At 32.8% G+C, this 17,147-nt stretch overlaps 2 protein-coding genes across 2 annotated transcripts in view; one reads left to right on the top strand and one right to left on the bottom strand.

Moving 5' to 3' along the window:
• Positions 1-2,760: 2,760 nt before the first annotated feature.
• LOC143042644 (uncharacterized protein SYNPCC7002_A1628-like) lies at positions 2,761-13,363 on the bottom strand. The gene is made up of 8 exons (XM_076215053.1): positions 13,311-13,363; positions 11,929-12,061; positions 10,948-11,254; positions 9,720-9,913; positions 7,367-7,495; positions 6,358-6,496; positions 3,846-3,988; positions 2,761-3,206 (listed from the first exon to the last, which is right to left on the bottom strand). Exons 2-8 carry the CDS (start codon positions 12,040-12,042, stop codon positions 3,174-3,176), a joined length of 1,059 nt encoding a protein of 352 aa, XP_076071168.1. The 5' UTR covers positions 12,043-12,061; positions 13,311-13,363; the 3' UTR covers positions 2,761-3,173.
• A 47-nt stretch (positions 13,364-13,410) lies between these two features.
• Positions 13,411-17,147, top strand: part of LOC143042643 (proton-coupled zinc antiporter SLC30A9, mitochondrial-like) — a 41,330-nt gene continuing 37,593 nt past the window's right edge. The window contains exon 1 of the mRNA XM_076215052.1: positions 13,411-13,499. The gene's annotated coding sequence lies outside the window, so the exon portion shown is untranslated. The remainder of the gene's footprint in view (positions 13,500-17,147) is intronic.

Genomic DNA, 17,147 nt, shown 5'->3' with positions numbered 1-17,147 from the left:
TCCGTTCCCCGCGTAGAAGAAGTAGCAGAAAATAGTATTTTTAATGTAGAAAATCTACCTTTTAGACAGCCAGAATCCTTTATCACAGGAAATCTGCACAAACATTTAGAAGCTTGTCGGGAACTTAATCCTTCTGCAGAAGTTTTAGAATGGTTAGAAAATGGGGTTACTATTAAAATCATTGCAGGCATTTCAAAGGCAATTTTAAAGGGAAAATGTATGACTCGGCTACGACACCTTGTATGTATTTTGACAATGCACTTAATTGTAAGAATCATGTTGAATTTATTAAGTCGACTCTTTTAGACCGTGTCAGAAATGGATCTATATGTATTGGGTAGAGTTGGTTGTTGTGACCCCCCTCATTTGGTAATGCCCCTTACTGAAGAGGTAACCAAACCTAGGCTCTGTCATGATGAGCGTTTTTTTTAAACTGTGGGTCATAGATAAGCCTTTTGTAGTAGCCAAAACAGTTATGATAGATACTCTAGGATAAACAATTTTGTAGACAACTCTGTAGGTTCCCGTTTTAAGGAAATTGCTCGTTCACCTCAAACAGCTGAGAGACCATTTGATGAAGTGGGTGACACAACCAAATTGCTTTCAGCATTTCTCTAACTTCTCATTTTTCAAGAGTGTGTTATTTGTATTAAAATAGTTTTCAGTGTATTGTATTTAACGTTTGCTAATAATCATGGTTTTGTCTTTCATATATATTAAAGAATTAGTTTTGGTTAGTTTTGGGTTTTGTTTTTGTGAGTTTTGGGATTAATAGTTCATAAGGTATGATGGACGGATAGGAATTTGCTCCAATGGTAACAATCTTGAGACTCAGTATGGATATGCAAACTGAAATTTCACGCTCCTATACTAAAAGCATCTAGGTACTTGGAGTGTGGTGTCACTTAGGATAGCCCTATATCCTAAGCGACATCTCACGAGAAGTCACGAGACCTTTAGATTTAAATCATATTTCGAGATGCAGTTGATCTAAGGATGAAGGTTAAATCTTTCTCTCTCTCTGAGATAGCATTCGTTTGTTGGCCCAGCTTGTTGGTTTGGTGAAGTTCTTGTTCGTTAGAGGACGAACTATCGACTACTATTTTGTTTCTCCCCCCCCCCCCCTCCCGCCCTCTCTCGTTGTATGTGTTTGATCACACTCCAAGAATTGGATGCTCTCTAAAATTTCCATTCCAATACTTAAAGCATCTAGTTAGTTGTCAAGCCACAACTGGAGATTTGGAAATTTTCAGCTGGAGTTTTGGTCTCATAACTGGAGATTTTTTATCGACCTTTTTATCGACGTGTGCAATGTTTTTTGTGTGTGTTTAAACTGCATATCTTCCTTTTTTTGGTTAAAAGAACAATAATTCCATACCTTTAAACACCTGCATATCCATTTTTACTTCATAAAAATAAAAGATAAGGGGTTTTCAAATATTTATTCATTATGTATAATTCAAGATAAAGTGATCAGCCATCATACTTAGTTGGCAAAAAGTATCTCTGATTAAGCTACATTTTTTGTACATTGTCAACTTTGGTACCACTACTGAACATGCTTGTAACAGAAGGTGTTAAATTGATGGAGTTGTAGGCTTGCTGTTGGTAGCTGTCTCCATAAGTTTGGTCCAGTAATTAGGGCAACCATAGTCAGCTTTGCATGAAGTGTAGTAAGCATGGTCCTGACCCTTGGTACTGGATCTGCACCATTTGAAATCAGATCTCCAGGCAGAGTTGAATTTGGCTAGATACTTGGTCTTCTTTTATTTGCTGCTGGGGTATTTGGTGATAAAATACGGTTTGCATTTTGTCAAATTTTAAAATTTTAGAACAGTCCAAGACAACTATACTTATATAGGTATTCCATTGGCTTGGATAGAAAACAAGCCATAAATATCATATTTGAGTTGATTTCATTTTTATTGAGTTCAGTAAACAGGGGCGGATCCAGCCATTTTAAAAAGGGGGGGGGGGGGTTCCCAACCCAGAGTAAACGGGGGGTTCCAGCTATATGCTCCCATTCAAATGCATTGATGGGCCAAAAAAAAGGGGGGGTTCCAACCCCCGGAACCCCCTCTCTGGATCCGCGCCTGGTAAATGTTCCATGTTTTCAACAGCATCAAATAAATCGTTGTTTATACAACTGATACAATAAGTCAATTTAATCCTTTGTCAGTATTTCACTTTTAATCAACCAGGCTTGTGTCTAAACTAGCTAGTTGATCACCAGGTAATTGCCTATTATCTTTGATTTATTATGGTACATGTATATACAGTTTAATCCTAAACACCTCAGGCTGATTTTAACTTTTTTACAACCTCATTTTACCTTTGACACAACAGGAAACTTCCATTTTTCTCGGACTTTTACCATATCAATTTCGAGTTTCTCAGACTTTTTCTCTCTCCCTATCGATTTTGACTCGCGCCGGAAGAATCACATGTATGATGTGAGAGCACTTACAATGCAATTTTCCATATGAACAATATTTTCAAGGGGCAAAACTCTTTTAAAAATAATTAATCGCCACTGATTTTCAACCTCGTCGAAGACATTACTGACATAAACCTATAATATAAGTTTCAAAACGTTTGACAAGAATTGTAGATGTGAGAGCCCTCAGAAAACTGGACAGACAGACAGATGGATAGACTGAAGGATGGAAGGACATACCGATGGAAAGACGGATGGATTCACTGTATATCTATATCCTCCACCAAGCATTGTATTAGGGACGAAAAAAAGAACAATCTAAGTTTACGAGACACTTTCATATATTTGTATAATCAATCTTAACACAAATTGTGTGATTATCATTTTATATATTGCAACAGAAATACATTTGCAATATGATGTTAAAATAACAAGTAATTTTTTTTTTTTAAAGATACTTGTTAAAAAAAACTTAATATGTATCATAAATAAATGTAGAAGAAAAATTCATATCTAAACCAAAACTACTTATCACTGATTAAGCTTTAACAAAAAGACTCTAGTACTGGAATAGTAGATAAAATAAATTACAGGATTTTATGACTCTTCCAAAGAGAAATATTCTGTATACAAAAGTTCATATAAAATCTTCTGGTTAGCAGCATTTTTCTCTTTATAAATCAAATTTAAATTCTGCTTAGTAAATGAGCAACCATTCACAGTTATCGTCCCATTCTCAGGATTTGTAAACTAGAGATCCATTCCAAATCTGAAAAAAAAAAATATTTAGTCGATGAGAAAGTAGTTTTACATGTGATTTCAAATTTTGAAAAATTGAAACAAAAATTATGAATTATGTGTCAGCATAGGAGAATTTAATTCATATGTGGAGGGACTAATGAAATTATAATATGCACAGTAAAACATGTCGGGCAGATTTACATTACTGTGGATTCATTATTATTCGTTGGATACAAATTTCCTTGGTACAGGTGAACCACAAATTTAAATGTTCAACAAATAACATATTTTCAATAGGCTTTGTTTACAGAGAGATATTTGCAAACCCCCAAAATCACATATCCAAGAATATGTAAGTTTTCAGCAATCCACAAAAATTGATACCTGTGGAAAATAAATGAAACCATAGTAGTCAGGTTGAGGCCTGTTTACAGCTTGCTATATAATTTGGATGAATTTTGTTCATTGTTGAAGGCTCTACTGTGACTTATAGTTTCTAAAATTATGTTATTTGGATTTTAGTGAAAAGTTACCAACATTTGAGTAATATTCCTTAATATTTTGATTTTAATGTTATAAAATTACACTAACAATTGACATAAATGAAAAGATTTCTAACTAATGTTAAATTCATAAAATGATGAGTTTAATTAATGTAAACAATAACCTTTGATGCAGCTCTGTGCACTATCGTATGTCTTAATGTAAGAGCATTCAGATCTCTTTGGTAACCACCCCCTATCACCGTGGCAACAGGTATCCCTTGGCGATGACATGAATCAATCACATAGAAATCTCTATCAAATAAACCTGAAAGTAAAAAATATGTTTTCAATCTTTAAATTGATTTGTAAGAATGTATTAAGAGAGAAAAAGATACTAAGGAGCACTTCAAACTAAAAACTTGAAAATAAACTGACAAGGCCATGGCTAAATAAGAAAAAGACAAACAATAGTACAAAATACAAAAAATACAAAAAAAAAACACAACATAGAAAACTAAAGACTCAGTAACCCCACTAAAAACTTAGGAGATTATCTCAGGTGCTCAAGCAAAGTCAGCAGATCCTGCTCCACATGAGGATTTATTACTCAGGAAATATGACCTTTTAAGAGGTTAACATTGTTAAGAAATAATCAAAATTTGTAAAGGGTTCCATGGAGCCTGCTTTTTGCTGTCAGATTAAACGTGTAATGTTTTCAGCCAAAAACTAGGTCTATACACCTTATCGCTATTCCCGGCTGACCCGTCCGCTTGAACTTTTGACGTCAACAACAATCACTTTTCCATTGTGGCGTCAGACATTTTGTTTTATGACGTCAAAATTTTACAGGAACCTGTGTGATTTCCAGCAATGGCGGACAAATAGCGATAAGGTGTATTTATCAGTAAAGTACTGAATCATTTTTTTTATCCTAGAAACTGCACTTTGAAAAAAAGATTCTGTCAAAGTCTTGTTAAATTCATTCCAAGTTTGACAAAGTTATTGATGACTATGCTTTACACTAGACCAACACACTGTGCATTTTTAACCTGCTAGTCCACCAGTTCCGAGGAAGACATGTCATCCTACTTGAAAACATTATTCTAACTCAGAGTAAACCAGTTTTTGCTCATAATCCTTAATGCTGCATGAATTAGTAGCAGAGAAACAGCACATACCAATTTTAAAGTTTTTGGTTAGACCTGGCAAAAGTTGGAAACCTAGGCCTCCCTCTAAATGAACATGCTTCTCTGAGACCATGGAGGTGGTAGTGGAATAAAGATGCTTTTCTGTAACACTTAAGGTACTGTAAAAGTACTTTTATTCGTGGGGTACCAATTTTCATGGCTTTCTTGGATGACTTTATCGACAAATTTAAGTGTCCAATGAAATAAAACAACCATTGTCCAAATCATAGATGTAATACATCTATGTCCAAATCAAGACATGGAAAGATCCCCATTGGGAGGTTTGACTACTGATATGATCTAGAGAATATATTGAATAACGCCAAATCTGAGAAGACTTTAATAGCAGTCACAGAACTACAACCACATGCAGGATCATACCATTTAATCTTTAATAACCTAAACTGTACAACTTTTGATCTTTTAATTTCCATAAAAAATATTTTTGATCAATGAAAGCCAATTTCCAGTATATATATGCTAATATGATAAAGTGTTCATTTTATATCCTCATAATTCTCACATACATACATCATGGGAAATAATAATTTCATGCTAGGCTTGATTTTGATAAGAATTATTTGACAATTCGAAATATGTTTATAGCATTTGTTTATGTTTCTGTTTTCTTTAGTTGACATGTTAATGGCCTAATTAACACTTTTGATGGTCTCTAATCTGGCGATAACTTTATCATGGGTTAATAAGTGTTATCACTACGATTTACACAGGTCAATGTTTACTTTGCAATTTCCTTCAATCAAGACTATTTGTAACCTTCGTTTCTATAGGCTTAGTTTTTCAATTGTTTTTAGAAAACAAAAATCCACAAATTTAAAAACCCAGGAACGTGTAAATATTGCTCAAACCACGCAAATTGATACCCACAAATTAAAGTACTTTCACAGTATTGAAAAGTACCCAATATGTTCATGCCTCCTCTGACCATATTGATACCCATATCCTTTGTTTTTCTATATAAAAACAGGTGGATTTTGGGGAGGGTATTCATTTTCATCGACTTAAATGACAAATACTAACACCCTGTGAAAACTACCATGATTAACCATTAAAAAATTGAAAACAACACGTTTAATAATTTCTTGCGTCCGAAGCGCTTTTCTGGATTTACCTTCATCAGGAACACTCAAAGACAAACATTTGAAATCTGAAGATTTATAAGATTAAGTACCGAAACCGTTGAAGAGCTATGTGCCAAAATTACCTAAAATAAATAGCCAAATTCATCTAAATTATTAAGCTGCTCAGCAACATTAACCTCTGAGGGCCGTTCCTACTATGGGCCCCTCTCCTGGACGGCACTTTTTCAACCCCCACCACCCAAAGAAATAAAAATAGATAAGAACGCTCCCTTTGCATTTTGGTATTAAAAATACAACCACCCACAGATTTTTTTTTTAAATTGCCTTCACTAGGGAGGACATACTATTTCCTTGAACAGCCCTTAACATTTGTTACCAAATTTAACATGGTGAATATTATCTACCTTGATCAGTTAGCTTAAGCCTGCCAAGCTCATCTTTCTCATGTGGATCAACACCTGCATCATACAATACAAGGTCAGGTTTAACATGGTCTAGTATCCATGGTAAAATGTCTGTTAAAATCTTCATGTATTCCTTATCCTGTTGAAAAATAATATAATATATAAAATGAAACAAACACATTATAGATTTCATACATCTGAAGCCCTTTTCTGGTTAACCTTCATCAAGAACACATAAAAAGGAATATTTGAAAGCCAATTGCAAGGATATGTAAAAACCGAAACAGTTAATCAGCTATATGACCTATAATCATCTTGTTAAGATAGTACCAAACATCTTGACTAAAATTAATTTGGCCCATTTAATTTTCACATCAAATTTTGACAAGAAATTTACTTTGACCTCTAGACAAAATTTCAGGATAGACAGTGATTAAAACATTCAGTTGATTTTTACAGAGTTATCTCCCTGTAGTATACCTTAAGGTGTCAGACCACCTATTAAAAATCCCTATCTGTTCAATCAAATTTAATTATTTTCCCAGCTTTCTAAATATTTTACCTTAAGTTTAACTTTATAGAAACCAGGTATGTCCTGAATTGTACATGCATAACCTTTCTACATGTCAATTTTCAACCTACCTTTAAAGAGTTATAAGAAAAATCTGACCTTAGGAACACAGGTACTACCAAAATAACTGCTGGTTTTCTGGAAATCTTACATTAGTAAACTATGGAGCGCATTAATACTGAATTTTTAATGCAAACTCAAAGACAAGTAAATCTTGACTCAAAATGGTCTAATAAAATTTTTTCTTTCACCAAAAGTTTCATTTCTGAAAATTTGTTGGTTAGTTTAAGTGATTCCTTAAGTAAACAAGGACATCAAAGGCACTATTTTGTGTCAGATTAGGGCTACTCTTACATACGTAAGAGAATAATTGGTGGTCTGACATGTAAATTCTTTGTTAATAACAGAGTTATCTCCCTGTAGTATACTTTTACTTACTTCCATCCTATCTTTCAATCCAATATCAATGTCACTCTCTTGTTTTTGAAAGGGAAAATTATTCTCATTATGCATAGAGAAGGTATATATGTTACTATTATCACTAAAAATATAGGCCGTACCATCACCCTGAAAAACAATAAACATCTTTATAGTTATAAGTAATTGTATAGGCCATACCATCACCCCGAAAAACAACAAACAACAACTAAGTGATAACCAGTCATATATAGGTATAAATAAACTCATTATAGATACAGAGGATTTAAAATATTTGTTTCATCTCAGAAAGATTCATCAATGAGACTGGAATCAAAGAAAAGGAAAAGGACAAACAAATTACGAAGTTGAAGAGTATTGAGGACCCAAATTCCCAAAATAAAATTGAGAATGGAAATGGGGAATGTGCCAAAGAGACAACAACCCGACCATAGAAAAAAACAACAGCAGAAGGTCACCAACAGGTCTTCAATGTAGCGAGAAATTCCCGCACCCGGAGGCGTCCTTCAATTACAATTGGCCAATTACAATTAAGGCAGAATAAAATCCATAGTATTTAAATATATATTTTTTTCACTATTCTAAATATGTATTTTTTATATAATCTGTATGATAGTAAAATCTAATCCTCTCAATTACACATCTTACTGAGCACATCTTGGGGTAATCTTATTTCAGTGATTTGTGTCTATTGTTTTTACAGTACAATAAAACCTGTATAAACTGGCCGGCTACGAACTTATGAAAAAGGGCCGGTTTGGACAGTGAGCCGGTTTATTCAGGTTTCCGTTTTGACCAGAAGTTAATGACTTGTGACATCCGACATTTTGCATGTAAAAGTTCTCTCTGATTATAAATTAAATCTGATAAATTGAAATACTTTCACTGCGTTTTTCATTGTTTGCATTTGCATCATAATGCTTTTGAATGGAAAAGTATGGGACTTTCATTTTCGGCCGGAATGGACAGGAAGTCGGTTTATTCAGGGTCCGGTTTAATCAGGTTTGACTGTAGTTGTTTTTGTGTTAGCATTAGTCATTTGAATAAAACCAATTGCAACTGTTGTTTACTTAAATAGACAATAGACAATATTTATTAGCACAAACACATTTACATTAAATGGTTATTGCATACAAAATTTAAATATGTTTTTTTTTTCTCAGTCAAATGACAAAAAATTAATCAATAAATCAAAGACAACTTTTTAAATAGATTTTATCCAAATTTTAAGTTTAAGGTAGATGGGGTGTCTAAATTATAATCCATAGAATCTTTTAATAATTTCCCAAAATGCAGTTCATATCCTGCTTGTTTAAAAACATTAATAAAAAGAATGGGTCACCAGACTTATTTTCACGCTACAAGTTGTTCAAAATTGTCAAAATTTTGTATAGATTATGCATGGAAAACCCATTTTTCCGCCATAAAACGTAAACCACACCATAGAATTTTGAGATAAAATATGAGAAGATAGCTTCAATATTATGCTTTCAGATAAGAAAAAGAAAAAATGGGGTCACCGGACTCGTTTTCTTGCTACATGTAAAAATGGGTAAATTCCTAACACATTCTATAGTAAAAGTAACACTATCTGGATTATCTACCCTTGCATTTGAGTTGCCTCCCCTTATTTGACAAAGTTGGAAAAAAATGAATCAAACAAAAGGATTCTTATTTTTGTAAAATACAATCATAAATATGATCAAACATGGCATTTTCTATATTATAATGAAAATTCTTACACATGAATTACCTACTACTATAAAAATTTGCACATTTCATCAAAGATCTAGACCTTGTTTTCTAGTATTTCAAAATCCAAGATGGAGGAAGACACCCTATCTACCTTAATCTATAAATGGAAGCATGTATATGATAGCATGCCATTTCTTTGAATCTAGTTGACAAAAGTTATAAGTAAATATTCATTCATATGCATGAAACCCATTCAATAACAACATCATAAAAAAAAAATCCTATGAAAGTTAAGTTTGGTTTAAATTCATGCTTAGTTAATACAGTGAACAGACATAAATCAATGTGGACACTTAAATCAATTGTGACTTAGATAATAACTTATATATAACTTGTACTCGCTCGTAAGATTTTCAATATGTCTTAGATGTATGACTTTGATTGTTTCATGTCATGACTTGACTGCAAGATTGTTTTTGCTAATTTTGATATGTCTTGGCTGTTTTTTGGAGTTTTTTTTTTTTTATTTTTAGTCATGATACATGTTTGTAAGATACTGTTTATTTAATATCAATACATCTTGGCTTTAAGATTTTTTTTTAACTTAATGATATTTTCTCAAAATACATTTTTTTGTTAAATATTACGACAACCATGCCTGGTGTACGTCCAGATCAACAACAACAACTCTGTGTACAGAACCTGTCTGGACCAATGACATGGCTGTGACGGCAAGATCGTTGACTAGACAATAACCAGAACCATGGTCAGGAAAGGCATGATGTGTTCCTCCACCAGTGCTACAGGCTATTCCTCTTTCTAAGGCTAGCTTTGCTGCAAGTAGTGTTCCAGCTAAAAAACATAGAGATGAGGTCATCAGCATTATCCAACTTCAAATTAGTCCGACATCTTGGTTTGAGTGTGTTTAACTTTTTATATTTTAGTGTCACTAATGAGTCTTTTGTAGCCAAATGTGTGTCTGGCGTACAAAATTATCGTCGCTGTTATACAAAAACATCGTATCTAAGGTTTTGATTATTTCACACCAGGCAGTAAAAACTGAAATCTTTTTATCGATTATTTAGAATTAAATGTGTATGTTCCACTGTGTGCGAAAATATCTGATCTTCTAACCAATAAATTACCAAGACGAGCAAAAATGTCTGCACCTATATTGTATTTTGAAAGCTTTTCACATTATTTCTAAGCTTTATTAGCTTTGAGAACCTAAAATTGATTCAGTAAACTGTAGCTGTTATGATGTCAGCTGCCGTGCCGTGTGTTTTTCTTTTGAGATACGATATTTTCGAACAACAAAATGTCTCTCCAATCCGACTACACTTTTTCGTTACATGTCAGAATTCAGGTTAATGATTGGTTAGAAGATCAGATATTTTCGCATACAGTGGAACCTACATATTTAATTCTAAATAATCAATAAAAAGATTTCCACAAAAAATTGAGATACGAGGTTTTTGCATAACAGCGACGTTATAAGCTTGGCATCTTTGCTTAGATTTTGATACTAGGTAACAGAAAGAAATTTTAATATCAAAGCATACATGTATATTTACCATGTTTACCATGCTTACTGTGGATTCATTAGTATTTTTAGAATCTTCGGTATAGAAATAAAATAGAATTTCATTATACAACTGATCTTTGACCCTTGTATATTTTAAATTTCATACAATAATTACAATGATTTTGTTCATAACAATGAAATAATAAAAAACAACAAACAGTCAATGCATGCACATGAGAAATATCAATAGGGGAGACAATCAATTAATATCTGAGTAATTATCTCCCTTTTAACAGATTCTAATCAACTTTCAAGATTATGAAGATATGATGTTGAGAGTTAAAAAAAAAATATATTTTACCTGTTTCATATCGAACTCTGCTAACTATTCCTTCACTCCATTGAAATCCAGTTTTACGTTGTTCAGTGGCCGTTGTTTGACCACTTATAAATCTATCTATATATTTACTACTATGAACGACTTTAAATACTTCAGGATCTAACAAATCTGGTTCTACGATCTGTTTGGAAGAAACAACATTATCTTTTCTCAGATGGCGAATAACACCATGGAATTTTTTCATGGCAAACCTGTGTTTGATTGGTAGATCACAGACATAGCCATGGTGATGTACGATTGGAAGACCTCTTGATTCTAGTCTTTTGACCTGGAAAAATATATAGTCTCAGAGTTTGAAAAATTTAATAGCCTTCATCCTGTTCATATCTATGATATCTTTTCTTGACTATCAAATAATTTTAAAACTTGTAATCTCTCTTTTTAACATAATTCTATTCCAAAAACAATGAAGAAAGGAGGTTTTAATGTAGTGTTGTGGTTTGTTGAGCACTGTATATCACTTTTCTTTTTGGCTTGCTGTTTTCAACTGAAATCAGGATGTTGGTTTTTCTCTTTACAATTTATTTGTACAAAATTGCAATCACAGCAATATTTTCTGATAAATAGCATAAATAGCGCTATAAATATGAAAAAAGAAGGCTGCTAATAAATTCTTCTCTAATTTCCACCTGAATAATTTACAATTTAACACCAAATATTCATTAAATCAGTTTCACAATTGATGTGAAACTGTCAATATGCAACATGTGCAAGGAAACCAGATTTTGTCAGATGTATAAAAAAAATACAATAAACATAATTATAAATTGCTGTTCAGCATGTTCAGCATGAGGCAAGGCTAGATGTGTGGAACGCCATACTTTGAGTTAAACATGTGACTTAAACATGTTAAAATGGTTTATTTACACATTGTGACTTTGACCATGTTAATGGAGAGTTGTCTCACTTGCACTTATTCCACATCATCTTATTTCTTATTACCTTTTTGGTGTTTTCTAAGTCATTCTCTGACAACTGTTTGATAACAAGCGATGACAAATATCTAATTTTAGACCAGGTTATCTCCACTTGATTAACATGTTGCAGGGCTTTCATCGTTCATTGCCACAAATAACTGCAAGAAAAATCTATTTATATTACTATCATAACTATCATGACTATGAATTTTTTTTTTCTCATAAATATCAATTTTTTGTGGATTTGTGAAAACTTGGATAGTTGATTGTAGGTTTATCCATATTTGTATTCAAAGCCTATTGAAAATGTGTTATTTGTTAAACATTTAAATATGAAGTTCACCTGTAACGCACAAATCCCACGAAATTGGTTTTCAATGAATAACAAACATTTTGTGTGTATTGCATGGCAATAGACGTATTTACACTTGTATGCAAATTTGTCCGCCATTACGTAAAAGCACACAGGTTCCCATAAACTTTGACATCATAATTTAAAATATTTGACGTCACAATTAAAAAGTGATTGTTGCTTGACGTCAAAAGGTGATTCGGAGTCGATCTAAGGTCATTTGGAGGCAAGATACAGCTAAATACCAAAAGTGTAAATACGTTTATACATAGTCCCCTACTGGTTAAAAGTTCATTGAATCGGAACGAAATTCTAACATGATCTATAACTTATAACTGTATTGTAAGTTACTATTTACAACCAATATTCTCTAGTGAAAAAAAAGTTTCCTAGAATAAAAACCTTGTGGAATGAAATTACGCTTACATTTCAAACAAAAAATGTAAAAATTATTAACGGCAGACAGACAGTCATACATTAATTAAGATTACATACTTATGGAACACAAATTAGTTCCATAAGTACCCTAGGATTAGGATCAGGCGCAGGAACTATTTTGAAAGTGCTTGAAACTTTTGAAATAGCAGGGTTACAGGCATGCATTCTATCTAGTAAATGACGTCATAAAGACGTGCAAAATTGACGAACTTTTCTAGTAAAAGAGATGATTACAGATTTAATGACATATCATGGCATTCTGAATAATTAGATGCCCGTTAAATTGTTAAAGCAATACCTCCAACTAACAGTATATCATCAAAAACAACACTTATCTATACTTTCAGAGCACTTGGTTTACATGGCTGTTATTGATTGGTTTTCTTTGTAATTCTATGTTATTGTACATGTTGTAGTTGGGTTTTTTATTTTTGACCATGACATTTTGGACTCATTGCCTTCGCTATCTTTTTTACTATGATGTCATTAAGTTTAAGTCCTGTTAAATAATTTGTAATTGTAGATATTTGTCTTTGGAAACTAAATCATACAATGACATAATTATGTCTTTAAACTAAAAATAAAATAGTTTCCAATAATCAAGTTGACACGACAACCTTTCTATTCCGGTAATTAGTTCTACCAGGGGCGAGTTACTCTTCACCGACTGGTTTCTTTTTTTCTATGATTACTGTTTTCCTTTACTGCTAAAAATGGTTTAGAACCAGTCTAATATTAACCGAAAAATGATAAACAGTAAAATTAGCCGAAAAAAGGAATATAGTTCCTAAAATTGCGTATGATAGGTAATATTAGGCTTGTGTTAACTGTGAAGGTACGAAGTCCGAACAAATTATGACTAGAATGTTTTTAAACTTCTTTGCAAAATAATAATACAGAAAAAAATAATGTTTTTTTATAAGGTCATACTTTTTTTCCTTTCATTTAAAATGATTTTACAAGTTTAAATAGGACATCAAAAAATATTTAAAATTTACTTAAATTGAAAAAAAAATCAGCTTTAACTCTTTGATAACGTTTGTAACCGGAGAGCACGAATTTCATTACAAAATTGCTTGTCTCCACCGGGACTCGAACCCGGGACCTCTGTGTTACAAGGCAGCGCGCTAACCGACTGAGCTAAAGAAGTACTTCCTTAGCTCAACCGCTTACAGCTGACTAAGTATCTACTAAGTTTTTCTAAGGGAAGCAATCCCGTCACACTTCCCCCACCTCAAGAGTCATTATACTCTATAATGATGATATCTTCATCTTTTTTTATATATTTATATTTTAACCTGGCTAGGTAATTCTTCTAACCGTGGGTTATTATTGTTGGGCGCCAATGTAACTGGAGAGCACGAATTTCATTACAAAATTGCTTGTCTCCACCGGGACTCGAACACGGGACCTCTGTGTTACAAGGCAGCGCGCTAACCGACTGAGCTAAAGAAGTACTTCCTTAGCTCAACCGCTTACGGCTGACTAAGTATCTACTAAGTTTTTCTAAGGGAAGCAATCCCGTCACACGTTCATCATGACTGAGACTGAGAGATTGACATAAATCCTCTTTGAGGGGGTAGGAGGGGTCCTAATCCCAAAAACCCTGACTTATAAACATGGAATCCTGAAGTCCTGAATTTATAAAAAGTTAAACCCTGAAATTTAAAATAGGATTTCCCAGATCCCGAAAGAATTAATCCCAAAAATCCAGAGCTTAAAACATGTAAAAACACTTGATCTCAGAGTCTCGATAAACATGATAAAGGTCCTGCCTCCCCTCCTCTTTGAGGGGTGACTTCACATTAATGGTAAACAGATCGACTGTTTTGCTTAATCATGTTACTTTTCTTCCAAAATGATGCTATTGTTTGAGGCCTCTGATGATAAATAAATAAAAGGATATTTTGATGCATCATTGACTCATGTGCATGACATTAAGGTGGTACCCAACACCTTGACCATGTTGATTAAAACTTATTTGGCTCATTTAATTTTCATAAAATTTTGACAAACTATTTACTTTGACCCTTTGACACAATGTTTGACAAAAATATAAAAATAAAAAAAAAAAATGAACCAACCAATTTATAATTATTAGAAAAATTACACTGTCACTGGTTACATGTATATATCAGTTTGACAAACACTAATTTTGACCATTAACGAAGCTTAATATTCCCTTAACAACACAACCTAATCAAAACATTTAGCTGATTTTACAGAGTTATCACCCTGTAGTGTTAGGTACCATCTTAAGGGCATACGATACAGTAGAGATCCCTCGTTGATTTTTTCTTAAAATTTTGATAGAAGGTCATTTTCAATGTGTACTTTTCAAAAATGCAAAGACAAAAGTACCTTCATGACTTACTTTTTGAGATAATTTGGTTCGAAATGTGCATATTTGGAAGAAAATCCCATAAATTTCATAAATTATGACTTTTACAGAAAGTAACAATACTTTTGAACGAAAAGTCATAACTTAACCGGATTTTTTGTAAAATATTCCCTTGATCCATGGCATCAACATGCTGAAATAAGTTTACGGTTAAATCAAATCATCATGTTCCGGATTTAGATTGCTATATCCGAAATGAAGAAATTGACTATATTTTTGCGTCTTTTCGGAAGTGCAGAAAATAATTGATCGTTAATTTTTTTCTGAAATTTTGGCGGAGTGTTCTTGAAACAGAACTTGATTGATTGCAAAAGAAAAAAATTGGGGTCCATGTGCTTGTTTTTTCAATAAAAGCCATATACCTTAATTTTTTACGACGTCTGTCAGTATGGCGCTAAATTACGTTACATTAAGTTTTAATCGCAACAACGTTGTGTAATCATTCCCGCCGTACACGAGTTCGCTGTCAAGTATATGCAGGTGTTTTTCAAAGCGTTGATACTTATCATAAAAATTTATAAGATGGTTAATCATAAAATAGAAAAACATTTGTGCTAAACATTTACGAAACGAAATTTGGACAGGTACCTTTTCATAATAAAAAAAGACTATAAAAAAGGTTTCTAGCAGATTGCTTTGTCAGATGTACGACAAAAAAGAAAACCTGATAGAAGTATAAAGGTGCATCTCCGTCCGACATTAGTTCTAAATTGCTTCATGTACTGTAAGAGGATAGACAACATTATTGACATGACAAAATGTGAACCAACTATGAATTAAGTGAGGCGATACCATAAATTGACAACAGTATAACCTTCAACAATGACAAACTGATACCATATCGTCAATTTTACAAGGTCCCGACGTACTTTGATTTTATTTTTTTTACATTCAAAAGAAAATCATCTTTCAAATTTAAATTATAAGCAGTACTTCTTGTTTTATAATAAGAGCTGTTTTGTGCAATTTAACTCATGCCATTATTGCCTCAATCGACCAAAAATGAAGTTGTAATATAATATTTCATAGGAAGTACAGCAGCCGGTATAAGAGAATAATATTGAACGATGTCTTTATCAAGAGATAATTAAGTTACATAACCTTTTTACGGCGTATACGTATGAATATGGCGTACTTGTTTGTCTAGAAGTAGAGCTATATTGAAAACACTTTGTTCGTCTGTCCGATCGTCTAACTATACGACGAGTTTTAACGTATGTACACTTTCTGATCTGTCTATCTGCAATTAGTGTACATTTGCCGATACTTCAATTTTTATCTCTCAATACATTGAAGTACAATAGGGACATGCTTATACAAATAAGAAGACGTGGTATGATTACCAATGAGGCAAATTTCAATCAGAGACCAAATGGCTAAACGACTATAGGACATCGGACGGCCTTCAACAATGAGTAAAACCCATACCGCATAGTAAGCTATGAAAGGCCCCTACATGACAAATGCAAAACAACTCAAACGGGAAACTTACGGCCTGATTTAAGTACAAAACAATGAACAAAATAAAAATATGATGAACAATACCAAAAGACACTATTTATTTGCAAGCCCTTTTAACAGCATGTGAACGGGCGTTTTCTTGTTTTGGTCTATTACATCCAGTTTCATATACAAAAAGAATACAACAAATTAAACAAACTAACGTGTGACAATTCTGCATCTATTGGTAATATTTTGCTTAAATTCAAACCAAAAACGACACCAATATATTTTTTTGAAATCTTTTTAACGGACTTTTATTGACAGTTTTTCTACATACACATACAATATGATATGTTTTTAAAATATCAATTAAAATCGGCAATTTTTTATATGTACCAATTTCAAGTCCAGAACAGGATGAGACACTCTCTTTATTTATCATGTTTATTATTTTATTTACGAATAGGGGTGTTATACGACCTTGTCCACCAATGAGAGTCTTGCACATGCAATCGGTTTTGTTATTTCATTGATAGTCTGTTAAATTTGGCCTTACAATGACAATTCTACGTAAAATTTGGAGGCTGCCAAATGCTAAACAAGAAAAGAA

This window comes from Mytilus galloprovincialis, chromosome 8 (assembly GCF_965363235.1).
Source record: "Mytilus galloprovincialis chromosome 8, xbMytGall1.hap1.1, whole genome shotgun sequence".
In the NCBI taxonomy this organism is placed as follows: Eukaryota; Metazoa; Mollusca; class Bivalvia; order Mytilida; family Mytilidae; genus Mytilus; species Mytilus galloprovincialis.
This window is presented reverse-complemented; position numbering and strand designations above follow the sequence as displayed.

Bases quoted from the DNA above. Each gene is read 5' to 3' on its own strand.
- LOC143042644 (XM_076215053.1), bottom strand. From the start codon at position 12,042: ATGAAAGCCCTGCAACATGTTAATCAAGTGGAGATAACCTGGTCTAAA. The intron at 7,496-9,719 runs GCATGGTTGTCG...ATTGTTTTTCAG, and splicing joins TTGATCTGGACGTACACCAG to GGTGATGGTACGGCCTATAT. The intron at 6,497-7,366 runs GTAAGTAAAAGT...ATTTTTCAACAG, and splicing joins GATTGAAAGATAGGATGGAA to GATAAGGAATACATGAAGAT.